Source organism: Zonotrichia albicollis, chromosome 1, assembly GCF_047830755.1.
Source record: "Zonotrichia albicollis isolate bZonAlb1 chromosome 1, bZonAlb1.hap1, whole genome shotgun sequence".
NCBI classification, from domain to species: domain Eukaryota; kingdom Metazoa; phylum Chordata; class Aves; order Passeriformes; family Passerellidae; genus Zonotrichia; species Zonotrichia albicollis.
Window position 1 is genome coordinate 82,004,117 of NC_133819.1, and position 13,905 is coordinate 82,018,021.

The window sequence follows — 13,905 nt, forward strand, 5'->3', positions numbered from 1 at the left end:
ATTACTATTGTTCAGAACATAAATAGCAGGAGGTATACTGATATATATTTATAAGTGATCCAGCATCTGTTTTGAAAAGGGAAAACAATTGGAGATTTAAATCCTTTTATTATTCCAAAAGAGCATTTAGTCTCAACATCGTAAAATAAATGAAAAAATAAATATAATGGTTGGAAAAGTTAAAATAATTTCAGTCTTCGGGTTTTTTTTTTTTTTTTAACTTATGAATGCAACAGATAATGTTGTTCTCCCCTGTAATATCTTACAAAAATGTACAGAAAAATCATTCAGTCATGGATGTAATAATCAGTTCATTGTTATCAAAAGAATGGGTAGCACTGAGTGACTTCAATCCTTTTGTATTCTTGTCATGTGAGAAAGACCTATATTGAAGCATAAACAGAACGTGCCTTGGAGCAAAGTGTAGTCATTTCCTCATTGAATATACAATTTATTTTATAACTCATTTGAATGTATCTTTCATTTTATTGGAAAAAAAACTCCCTACCTAACCCATCCTCTGGTGTGCATGCTCATTATTTTAAAATTAAGACCTTCTGTTGCTTAAGTGCTTGTACATAGAAGCACAAACACATCTAAATTTACTCTCCTGTGTAGGCCAATTGAATTAACTTGGCTGCACATTTGAATAATATAAAAATGCACATAATGATCAGTAGAACCAGGACTAATAATTTCTTTCGGGAATCACATGTAACTATTCATTTGAGAAAGCAATTTATAATTTTCTTGATAAACATGGAGAATCAGACAAATAAAAGGATCCAAAAAGTTGAAGAATGCTAATGTTTTTTTGAAATAGTGTAGTTTGTATGTCAATACCGAGGCAAATTTCTGTATGCATGATTGAAATTACTTGATAAAGAAATAAAGATGCTTCCCTCCAGCTGAGTGAATGACGTACAAGTCATTAATTAAAAAATATATAAAATTATGTATTCTAAATACATTTTTTATTATTAAGTGTGTTCTTCTCTTAAATCAGTTCCTTCAGAATTGATTTATATGTGAATATTCATGGCACACTACAAAACAATTTAAAAACTATCACTTTTTTCTTTCTCTTTCCAGTTCAACAGAAGAGCAGTTTCACTGGCAAACACAAGGTAATGTACCTCTCTACACCTATGTATCAGTTACATTCTCTCCCAGAAAGATCATTTTTATCTAAAAAAGATGGAGAGGAAACGTACATTGATGTATGGGGAGGTTTTTGTTGAGTTTTTTTGTGTTTTTTCTCATTGCTAGTGCGTGAAAACTGTACTTAAAAAGTGACAAGATTTGGCAAAAGTTTTTAGGATTGACAAAAAGTACACTGAAACTAAGTAGAGTTTTGAGAAGGGGCACTGCTAAATGTGTCTCTGGCCTTTTTTACCACTAGAGCTAAATATTCTCATTTTGCTTTTATTAATCCAAGGCCACGCTTTCAAAGGATGGCACAATTTTCAGTATGGCGAGTGTCCTTGGAATGTGTGGCCTCCATCCCTTCATCAGCTGTGAATGCTTAGTCACAAAAAACTGGTTTTAGTTTTTGTCTTGCATATGGCTTTACATTTTTGGCCATCTTTTACATTTTTATGTTGTTAATTTCATTACAGATGGTCAGAAGGACATAGAAGATGAACTCACCACTGGTCTGGAGCTGGTGGACTCCTGTATTAGATCGCTGCAGGAATCAGGGATACTTGATCCACAGGATTATTCAGCCAGTGAAAGTAAGTTGCTAGAAATATATTTTCTAGAACTCAAAAATTTCTTGCTTTAAAATTGAATGCATGTGTTTAAGTGCTGCTAGTTTTTTGGGGGAAAAACAAGCACATGAAATATATTTTAAGGAAAATATTTTCTAATTGCAATGCTGCTGTACTATACTGTAAGGTCATGTTGCAAAACTTCAGCATCGCCACCATAAAAACATAAAACAACTATAAAAACAACATTCAAACAGCAATTTTTCACTATGCAAAGGTAATAAAATGAAACATACTGGGTGGCTGTGAGGAAGTCTGATGTCTGATTGTAATCACTTGGCAAGGTAGCTGGTAACTCCTCACAACTAAAATTTTCTGGTGGACACAGAGACAGAAATAAGTGAAACTCTAAGATGATGCACAGAACAGCAGCTGGAGCAAAAAAGTGAAGTCTTGTCTCCAAGGTTGGCTCACTGGTCACTTACCCGCCATTCTGTGGGCAGAACTGTGCAGTGAGTGGATGGATTGTTGGAACCAGCCACTGGGGAAGGGAATCAAGGCTACACAAGAGCAAAAGAGATCAAGGGACATGCCACTCCGTGTGTTTGTAGAGCAGATGTCTACCAAGAGTTGTGCTCATGAGTCACACCAAGACTGTTTTCCAGCATGTTAACTGGTCTGTTATCAGATGTAGCACTAGATGATGGAAAAGCAGGTTAATTCCCTAGATTCCTTTCTTTTTTCTCAGGCTCCTATCTCATATTCTGCCCCCATCTGCCACAATATAAACCCACATTCACTTCTCTGCAGTTCCTGACACTGGCTTTGCTTTTTTTTAGTATTTCTCTGCATCTCATTCCCTCTTTCTCAGTTGATCCCTGCTACCCAGTACCTTTTGACTGAGTCACATCTTTGGAGGTGGCTGCCCAAATTCAGCTTTCTTGATATCAAAAGGGAAAATCTCCCCTGCATCTGATGAAGTTGATGAACTGTGACAACCACCTTCTTCAGAGTAGCTCTAGCAATGACAAGTCATCACCTGCAATATGGTCATCAGGTGACAGAAGGAAGACATTGCACATTGGAAACAGAATTTTATTTTTCCAGAACACTTTTCATTATTTTAAAACAAGGTTTGTTGTCAAATTAAAGCTGACAATCCTGAGACAGTAGAAAATGTTTCATTTTTCAGGTGCACAAGATTTCTGGGCCAACAGTGTCACTAACACTTTTGTTATGGTTTTGCTAAATCTGAGCACAGTCTGTATGATTGACATTGTTAAAATGTTGCTTGATCTGATCAAAATGGGGAAGGTGGTGAAACAATGCAAGCCCTTTTTTTTTTAATTCACTTGGGGGTGAGGAGAAACAAAACAGACTAGCATGATAAGGATTGCCTTCAAAATGTGATACTGTGATAAAAAAATGAAACTGGGTAGATGGCAATAGAGGAGATTGAGAGCAGAGTGGGGCCAACTTGTATGGAGAGCTGCCAAAAACTGGCTTAAGAGATGGAAACTAAGAAAAAAATTTTGGAGAAAGATGAAGATAGTACATGGAATGAAGTCTGTGTACGTGAAGAAAACTAATACTAAAGACATTTCTGAGGACCATCACCATAAGCTAAAAGACAAATAGGAATGCAGGTAGATAGAAAAATAAAGAGCATGGGCAAATGGAAAATGGGGATGGAGAAGAGGAACAATAGAGATGGATTTGTAGGGGATCATCAGGAGAGGAACTGAGGTTTGTTGAAGGAGAAGGTCCGTACAGAATGTTGAAAACAGAATTTGATTGGCTGGATGATTTGTTTGTGGAGCAAGAGCTAAGTGCAAAGAAAGGGGACAACAGGGTGATGAGAATGACAGCCCAGAAAAGGAAAAGTGCTATCATTATGGACAGGACAGTAGCTGTCCCTAAGAAACACAGGTTTGGAGAGAACAGGCAGGTGCCTGTGCTCACAGGGAAGCAGGCTTCCCCACAGGGCTGCAAGCTTGATCTTCTGTTGTCAGGAAATATTTATAAAGCCTTTTGTCACAGTGCCCTTATTCCTCTGCTCTGGGCTCAGCTTGTAATTAAACTAGATTGCTATTTGCCATTTATGGGTTTAATTAAGAATCAGATCTATATGCCAAAGCTAACAGTTGCAGCTCTGCTAATCACTCATAAATATAATTAGGATGTCATATACTGGATTTTTTTTTTCTGGTTTGGAGGTCTTTTTTAAATTTCGAGTAAAATGTTACGAACACTTTGGACAGGTAAAATGTTACTGCGTTTCAAAAGTACAAAAGTCAAGACTGTACAGCATAATTTGAATTTCTTACAAATTCATTAGAAAACAATTATTATCATGCCCTATTTTGTACGTTTTCTCTCCGTACCTAATTTACCCCAAGTTGAGGCTCAAATTGCAGCAGCACACTAGAGGGAAGAGTGCTTCTGACTTCTGTAACAACGAGGAGAACACACATACACAATGAAAACAAAAGTCTCATATTTACTTAATATTTTGTTGTGTCCCTCCTTTGTGCCCTAAAGCTTTCCTGCTATAGTTGTGAAATCATTCAAAGTATTTTCTGCAGATACTTAGTTTTAGGTGTTCCCAGTTAGGTGTGCTGAGAACAAACTGTTGTTACAGAACACTGTGGGAGCACAGTCTCAAATGTTTGAAGCATGATACAAAAAGGAAGTTTAAAGCCCACTCTGTAATGTCTCAAACACAGTATTTGCATTTCCTAGACACTTCAGTTCTTAATCCCTTCAATTTTGAAATAGGAAATGAGATCTATATAAATGTCTCACTTTACAGGTATTCCAAAAATCACCATTTGTGATGTATCTGAAGTAAACATTGAGTGCTGTAGAATTATCCACCAGGATGCTATTGTTTGTTTTTTCTTTGTATTGAACATTTTTCAGTGGCAACCTGATATGATGCAGTAAAAACCACAGAACCATTTTGCATTGTATGCACTGGCCATAAGGCATGGAAGGAGGGGAAGAGTGATGACTCAGAAAAGGAAACTTAGTCTGGCATTTTCTAACTTTTGAGCTCCCAATTTGACAATTTTACTTATGTTTATTTCTCTGCAGTTTGACTGCAAAACTGTATTTTAAGTAACAAGACTGACTCTGAGGAGAGCATTTCCTGCCTGCCATGCATTTGAAGCAGAGTTTTTGAAATCATCATATGAAAGCCTGCCCAGTGATGTGACCACAGCTTCCTTTTCTGAACTGTGTGCATCTAGTCTAATGACTTAATCTGTCAGTAGCCCTGCCTTTGGAGAGGATTAGTGTGTCTCTACTCAGGATCTTTACAATTTGGTTTCACACACTCTGATTTTCTCAGACTTAATTGTAAAAAGTTGTCACAGTTGTGAGCTGTTATAATACTCTAAATCCCAAACATCACTTCACATGTGCTATTCCTTTGGTAGCAAATAAAAGCTGTGAAAAAAAGGCTAATGGGACAAGTCACATGAAAGAGGCTTACACAGGAGGGGCTCTGGATTGCTAATAGAGATGCTCACTAATTATCTTTACTGAGTGTGAATAAGCAAATGTTAAAAACTTTAAGTTTTAACTTCTTTATTTGGTGAAATGAAAGCAGAGTGATCATTGCTTTTAAAGTAATTATTAGCAGACAGGCAGATTCATAACTGCTGCAAGCTCTCATACAAGCTTCCTGTGGTGGAGCTGACCCTGGGACAAGGTTATATGCCACCAAGAAGAGCTCCTGCACTGTCCCCCACCTATTTCTTCTGTCCCAACTCAGTGTTAGTTGTCTTCCTCAAACCATGTGCTTCCAGCTACAACCGACAGACAAAAAGTCAGGAAACTTCCAGAATTATGCAAGAAAGTGCATCTGACTGGAGCCCTGAGCCTGCATCTCCATGGTCCAGTTCCCATACTGCAGTGATTTCTCATTATCTCTGTGTAGCTCTAGATCTGTCAAGACTATGTCACTCCAGTTTACATCAAACATGTCATAGTTTTGTGGCCTCAGAGGGGCGTTCAGCCTGTCCGGAGCGTTCCTGGGGATCATCAGCAGAACAAGAGTGGCCCACACATCCCCCAGTCCCCGAGGGAGGGCACATACAGCTCCTGCTGCTGTCAGCAGACATCAGGTACAGAGGGTCCAGGGCTCACCTGAGGGCACTCAATCCATCCTCCTCCCTGCTCCTCGTTGCTGAAACACCCAGCTTGCCTGGCTGCTCCTCTCTGAAAACGTTTCTTCCTTCTGCCATTAGTTCCTGTTAGCTTTTTCTAACAGGAACTCCAAAGCAGTGCTTTTGCATAAATGAAGATAAGTAACTGCCACCCTAAACAGGGTTAGGGGAAAGACCAGATGTGTGAGTGCCAGTGTAATCACATATAAGATGCTGGAAATGAGTCATGGAAGAGGGATGGGAATGCACAGTAACTGCAGGACCTGAAGTCACTGGGTGAGGAAGCGTGCAGAGGAACAAAATTTAGTTCAGAACAGAGTTATCTCATTAAGGATGTTTCAGGAGACACAGCAATACTGAACAGGGAATGTAGCTCAGGAAGGGTATTTTCATGGCAGAATGGTTTAATCTAGTGAGGAAAGGCATGTGAAAATAAATTTTGTGAGGGCTGAGTATGCACTGTGGAGACGAAAAGTTAATATTTCTGACTAGAAATCTTGGAAAAATGCAGGGTAAAAGAAGCAAGACATTATTTCCTCCCCTTCACATCACTGCACCACTTTCTCAAAATCACACAACTACTTCAGATCCATTCCTTTTACTACCTTGTCAGTGCATCTCCTTTTTTGGTTTTGTTTTGTTTTTTTCCTTTTTTCCACTCACTTTATATGTAAGAACAGTTGAAAAGGTGGAACACTGCATGGGAGGAAGGAGAGTAAACACAGATATACAGCTGTCTGAGTTAAGAAGATTGGTTGCTGAGGACATTTGTCATTAAGGTTTAATAAGGTTGCACTGTGGCCTGCAGATGAGTGGGAAAGGTCCTGATGAGCTGCCTGAGGCCCCCAGATGTTCATACTCTGTGACAGAGAAACTGTAGTCCTCTAAGCAGCTGTTTAGACCAAAGTACCTTTTACTGATGTTTGTAAATTTGCAGTTTACAGGTGGGTAAAAGTGGAACAAGAAGAAAAGCTGGTTCTATATTTCTTTCCCTTCTATTAGTTTCTCTGTCCCCCTCTTCCTGTGGATCACTAGCATGCCACATTAGAGGGTTGATGTGACACTGTCATCAAAACAGTTTCTGAGAGAATTAGCTGCAGCTCACTGTGTCTTTACAGAATACACTGCGTCCTTACAGTCTGCAGCGGTGGAGACAGGCAGTGGTTTTTCTTTCTGTTATGCCATTAACAAAAGGACGGGTAGCAGACTTCAAAGATTACTGAACAAATCCATTGGCACTTTCTTTCTAGCTTAAACCACAGGCTCAAATGTCTGCTAATAGAGAAGTCTCTAATTTTAATTTATCTATTCTTAAATCTTCCACACTTCTTCCTTTGCTTCAGCCTCCACAAAATAACCATGGGACTGGTCTTTAAAGGATTATTGGTCAGATTTATGAAGCTTTTGGTGTTTATGTTTCTAACTGAAACAGAATAATTTCATTATTTTTCACTTGCTTCATCACTTCATTTGGCAACCTTCCTTGCTTGCTCTCTAAATCAACAGTGCAGACTGTAGGAACAGAGCTCTCGTTGACATGGATCAAAAAACTTCCTGGATAGTTCTTGATAATTTTTAAATGCTCATTTTTAATTTCAGTTTTTAAATTTTTTTTTAGAACAAGCAGTTTCTATTAGGATTGCAGTGTTTCCCACACAACACTGCCAGTACTCCAAATGAACTTTTTTTCCCCACATTTTATGGATACATATTTTTATTTATGTCTGTGACCCTGTTGTTGTGGTGCTCAGGATTAATTGCAGAATTCAGAGCACTGATAAGGGAATAAATACAATGCAGATTTAATAATGCCATCTTCTTGGCTACGGCCATTTCATAATGCGCTTCACAGATGCTACATATTGACAGAAATGCAGGCCATTAAGTGTGTCCAAGTTCTTCTAGGGAAGAAAAAAAAGGGTTAACCACTCTGTTCTCAATCCCACAGTATATTAACTCTTTTAGTAATTTGAAACTATTTGCCCCAAATGTAACACAAACAGGTCACAGTACCATTGAGATGCTGGGGTTTTTTCCCCTCTGAAGAATGAGTTGTATTACAAGAGCATTTTACCACATGAAATTACATACAGATCTTGCATTAGACAGATGTGGATTTCACTTAAAACCCCTGTCTAATTATGAGACTGAAAAGGTAGGCTAAACTCCTAATTTATTCTCTTAATTCACTTTTGTTTCAGCAATTTTTTGTAATAAGAGAGATCCTCTTTACTCAATGGAAAGCAGTTGTCCCAGCATGAAAAAAGCATTCCTTGTTCAACCTGTATGATTTTTACCTTTCATCAGCTGATTTTATTATAGATACTGAAAATGGATTGAAACAAAAAGGCACTATTTACACAATGAATGTGTAAAAGGATGTCTGTTTTCCATCCCATAGCTATTGCTTTGTGAAATTGCCACCTGTCAGATGGCTGGACATGCTCAATGAGATGAAATTTGGCAACAGTGGACATCACAGTTTTTGACAGATGAAGTTATTTCCATTTCATTATCTGCTCTGAGAGCCAGAGCTATCCAGTTTAGTCATTCTTTGTGCACACAAAGGAGGTGTTCTTGTGGGATCTCCTGGTAAACATACACACTACTAGAATCATGTGCTCTTTGAGCATGTTTCCAAGCTGAAAACCCCTAGGAAGTGTGCATGCCCCTCCTGCATTTCAGGATCAGAGTTTTAGGAGTAGAAGTGGCATAAGTGCCTAACACAGGCTACACTATCTTTCTGGCTGCTGCATTAATGCAAACCTGGCAGTGTCTGACTCAAGAGTTCATAGCTCCAGGTAAATCTCTCTGAGTATGAAGTCTGATGAAATTTTGATTTATTAGGGAAACTTCTGTCAGTATTGTAATATATTTAGGGTAAATATTTATGGTTGGACATTTTGGATGCCTCTCTTTACTCCGTTCATCTCTTCTAAAACAAGACTTTGGCCAATCTTTCCTTCAAATCTTCAGGGTTTTAAAGTGATTTTTGACCAATTTGTAATGGAGTAAATCTCTGAAAGGGGAACACAGTTTTTCAAAGGATGGTTTTACAGTTGTTCATTGTGTGTTCTCACAGAGAAAGTTTTAAAGGAATCGTCTCAACTGTGAGTCAAATTCAGTCTTTTGAAGTAGTTGTTAAATATGTATATTTATTATATATATATATATATATAATATATATATAAGTATATATATTTCTAACAAATATGTATATTTGTTAGAAATGGGGATAAGATGTTGTTGCCTTTACCCATCTCCCCTTTTTGGCCCTAGTCACCCTAAGTGTGAGCATGAATTAACTATTAAGTCATTTAACATTGTAATAGCCTTGGCTATTATATATAAACATATTGGCTGATCACAAACAGAGCCCTGCTTTCCAGGGGCAATCCTCAGCAGGAGATGAATGTCTTTACCAAATAGGTGATGATGAAAAGCTCCTGTAGATTCATTGCTGCACCCCACTTAGACATTAGGATTTGATGAAATGAAGTTGGCTCTAGTGCTGCTGAGAGCAGCTCTTACATCTCAGCAGCAGTGTTTACAGCCAGTGCTGCCTCAGGAAATGCTCCATCAGCACTGAGCATCCTTAGCTTGGACTCCATTGAATATTTTCCTTCTCTGTCACAGGCAGAGCTCAAAGGCATTGAGAATAGCCCCAGAAGAAGAGATGTAGCTCAAACACTGCCATGCAGTACTCCATCACCTCTGCCCTTCTGGGTATCAGGATGGTATAACAGGCACAACTTTGTGACTGACATATCACATCCTGGTAAATTCATGCCAGTGTTCTTACTTTAAATGCATGAATGAAGTTTTCCTTTTTGGCTGCTTCCCTTATGCAGACAGGAGAACGGTCTTAGGAGCAGAGTCACAGAATGGGCTTTCACCACCAGGATTCCTGACAGACTTTGGTATCTACTTCAGGATGGACTCAGGTCCAGCTACTCTTTGGTTTGCTGCCTGTATTCAAGTTCACGTGTGATTGTTGCGAGCAGGAAACCTGGTGAAGGCTGAATGTGTTCAGGGAAGCAGTTTATGCTCTCCCTGGTTTCCCCAGAGGTGGCACAGAAGTTGCTGTGGGCACCCTCCTGTGCAGGGCTTCAATCATCTCAATTCTTCTGCTGCCCTTCTGCAGATTGGTAGGGGCCTAGGGAAGTTTACAGGTTTCTGGGGGAAAGCACTAGAAGTGCTGTTCAAAACTGATAGCCCAGTACATGTCCTTATTGTTGGACCTAAACTTCTGCAGGCTGCCTCTTGCAATTTCCTCTCCTCAGGAAGTTCTCCAGATGGAGACACACCATCTTAGCATCCACCCTTCTCTCTTCCTGTGCTCTCTTGCCTTTTCTTAGTGCACCATCTTTCCCTAAACCACCCATTTCTGTCTTATCACATCCTTGTTTTTTGCATCCTTTCTTGTTTCAATTTCCATATTTTTTTAAATCGTCTTCCTTTATATTTTATTTTTTCACATGGCATGCAATAAGGCCTCAGTGCTTGTCCCCAAAACAGATGATCATTCATCCTCATAGACAAAAAAAAAAAAAAATCGAAACTCCCCAAATCCCACACACATTTTCTGTATATAAGTGACCTTGCTATCCTGACTTTTCACATGCTTTCCCATTAAGTAGAAGCAAACCCAGATTGTGTATTGCTGTGTCAGAGGTACCTCTATGAGAACATTGCAACTAATGAATTTCTAATTTCCCTCAATTTCTGCACAGCAGCCTACAGGCAGAATTTTTGTTTCAATGTGCTGTGACCTGTAACATGGATTTTCTTGATGTTTACTTATATCTGCAAGATGAAACATGTGTTTATATATAAATTCCATACTGATATCACAATATTACTTCATATCTCTGAACTTGTCCTGTGACGAATCTGATTTTGGTATCTGCTGTCATTTAATGCTGTGCAGCTGGCTTAAAATCCATGCTCAAGGAAAAGAACCCCTCACAATCTAGCTTTAGTACTGTAGTAGAGAATAAAAAAAAAAAAAAACTAAAGCAGTAACAGCAGGTAAAACATACGTGGAGGGGTAAAATGGAAAGATGAGAGTCAAGACCAGGACAGCAGGAACAATTAGTGGCAATGTCAAAGATGGATAGGAGGTAATGATCGGTTTGTAATGCTTAGTCTGTGTCAAACACAAATCCTTTACAGGCAGCCAGGTGTTTCCTCATCCACTGCAGGAAGCAGCTACTGAAGCTCGTTAGGAAATGACAGTGACTTATAGTAGCATCTGTAGGAGCAGAACAAAGAAAGGCTTTTGGCATGCGAAGCCAGAGCGCAAAAGAACATCAGTAAATATTGTGCCTGTGGTACGGGCCAGGAAACAAATGCACCCACATCCCACGACAGACTGATCAGCCACTCACCCTGCTCCTGCCTCAGTGGCGGTGCCAGTGCCTGCACACTCGCTCAGTCACGAGTGCCAAGAGCCGCATAATTCTGGGATCTGCCGCTGCCAGCTTGGGAGCATAAGCATTGTGGAGAGGCAGCCCTGAAAAAAGAGGTAGTTGGCTTGTTAGCCTATGTAAGATGATGTATGTGGAAGATAAAATTTTGGCAGGTATGGATTTGGGTTTGATTTCTGTGGTGCTACATGCAGTTTACACAGCTCTCAATCAAGTAGGATTTTTGTGACTTCTGTGGTAACACAGATTAGGGAGCTGCTTCCATTTTTTCCATTCTGGCCTTACAAATGGAGAAATGCATTTTCTCAGGACAGTGTGAGAGCAGAGAATGGTGCACATTTGTGTGGACACAGAGAAAGAAAGCAGAAGGGTATACTTTCTGGTTTATAGCAGAGGAGGTTTTGGCACATGAAAAAGATCGTAATAAAATTTTGACCTTTTTGACTTACTTTTTAATTGACTTCTGCAGCAGAGCTAAACACATTCTGAACTGCCTCACCTCAGAGACCAAATAGTCATTTTCTTTTGTGGACAGAAAAGATTCAGGATTTAAGCCTGTCAAAGGTCTGGAAAAAAATTGATTTCTGCTTTGCACAAGAAGAGGAAACCTGTTTTGTGCTAGTAGTTAAGTTCATAGAACAACATAATAGTGTAATAGATCTGCTGATATTTTTTGTATTAGATCCATATATCTGTGAGGGGTTTTATAGGCTTTTATAATCAGAAGCTGTTGGGCACTTTTTTTTTCCCCAGCAGTCTAATTTAGGTCTATCAGAGGAGATTTGTCTGTTCGTTTTCTTTTCAGATAATGCATTCAGCTTCCATGTGCATCATGTTTGTGGGATGTCTATAAACATCTGATTGTATTTCCTAGTAATAAAAAAGGAACACATTAGTTAAGTACTATTGATAGCAATTTTAGGCTGTGCTAGGCACAGAGGGTGACTAGAAACACTTGATGCTCGCAGCTGGTTTTAACAGGTAGAAAAAAATTAAGATTTAATAATGCACAATATGTTCTTAACGTAGTCAGCCCTTGTTTTTTTCCTGTAAACAAAGCCCACACACCATTTTAAATATAGTTATTCCTTTAAAAATGGGACACTGATAATGAAAACACAAATTAAAAAGTGACAGTTTTTAACGCCAAAACCCAGTGTTTCTCAGATGGAAAGATGGCAGTTCCTTCTGAGTTGGAGTTTCCTGTCTGTGTTGCGACATGCAGTGCCTCTTTCTGTACACAAGTTTCTTCTTCTGGTCACTTTCACAAATGTATCTAATCCCATGAAGGAGCCCCTCTCAGGTACTGTTTTCCTGTGGTTCCACAGTGATATTTTAATAGAGAGCATGCTTCTGTTACACTGAAGTGTTCTACCACTCCTAGTGCTGCACAGTGTCACAGAAGCAGCATCAGAAAGGCTTGAGGATATTATTTTTCCTCTTTGTGTCTTCTGTAATGCAGAAATGTAATTTAGTTATCATCCATGCTGCCCATCTTGTTCTTGTATTGTGTCTATCTATTGCTCCAATAAAGCTTATTGTCCTAATGGCCAATGATAAATTATCTTGTTCAGAGGCTATCTGATTTCGATATCTGCAGGGTTTAGCAAATAATTTCATAAAATATGATTAATCTTCTACCAAAAAAAAAATTGGTTTAATCATGGGGTCAATTAAAAACTCGCATTAGTATGGTTATCCTTGGTTTTAAACTCCGTTGAGGATAGATTTTCTTTTAAAAAAACCAAAACAAACAAACAGAAGAAAAACAAAGACGAGGCCAGCTTCTATATTCTGAGCTTAAATATGTATAGATCTATTCTTGCTCAGTGCATGTATTTCAGTCCTGGTCTGCAGCATCTTCAGGAATTTCTCTCATTAGTAATGGAACTCCAGATTTTTCCTGCTGTCAAACATTACCCAGTATTGCTTATGAAAGAAGATCTGGCTGGTTTTGCAGCTCATACAAACATCTGGAGTAATGCTACACATGATATGGTATAAAAAGCAAAATACATACTATCTGAAGTTACCCTATCATGTCAGGATTACTGAAGCTTTACTATGTTACCTTGCTCTATGAGGTTTAAAAAAAAATCTTCCAAGAATCAAAAAAGAAATATTTACTGCAGGGATGGAATGAAAACTTTTCTTTTTTTACTATGCCCTTCAAGTCTTATACTTTTCTACTACTTCTTGTGGACTTTTATGGTGCTTTGCTATCCCTTGGAGTGGAGATTTATTATTTCAAATCCTAGAAGATGCCTGTTTTCTTCTTACAGTATTGGCAGAAGTTTTACCTTGTGCAAAAAGCATAAGATAATCAGCATCTAATGAAACTAGTTTTTATTTACAGTTCAGTTACTGATGAAGTGAAGTGTTTTTCATCTTTCTTTCCAATAGTAATTAGGTCAGAAGGAGAGTTAGAAGAAATATCCTTGTATTGTTCACTTATATAATGGTATCAGCCTAGTTTTTTGCATCATTTCTCCATATATATATATGTATCAGTTATAGAATTCTTGATTAAAAATGAACTTTTTCTACTCTTGTGAATGCATTCCACAAAATCCTATTTTCCACTACCTAAGA

General features: G+C 38.5%; 1 protein-coding gene across 6 annotated transcripts in view; it reads left to right on the plus strand.

Moving 5' to 3' along the window:
- Positions 1-13,905, plus strand: part of CTNND2 (catenin delta 2) — a 638,971-nt gene that overhangs the window by 337,267 nt on the left and 287,799 nt on the right. For all 6 annotated transcript variants that reach the window (XM_074545751.1, XM_026791790.2, XM_014265131.3 and 3 more), the window contains 2 exons: positions 1,093-1,127; positions 1,620-1,736. In XM_074545751.1, coding sequence (XP_074401852.1) covers positions 1,093-1,127; positions 1,620-1,736 — 152 coding nt within the window. The remainder of the gene's footprint in view (positions 1-1,092; positions 1,128-1,619; positions 1,737-13,905) is intronic.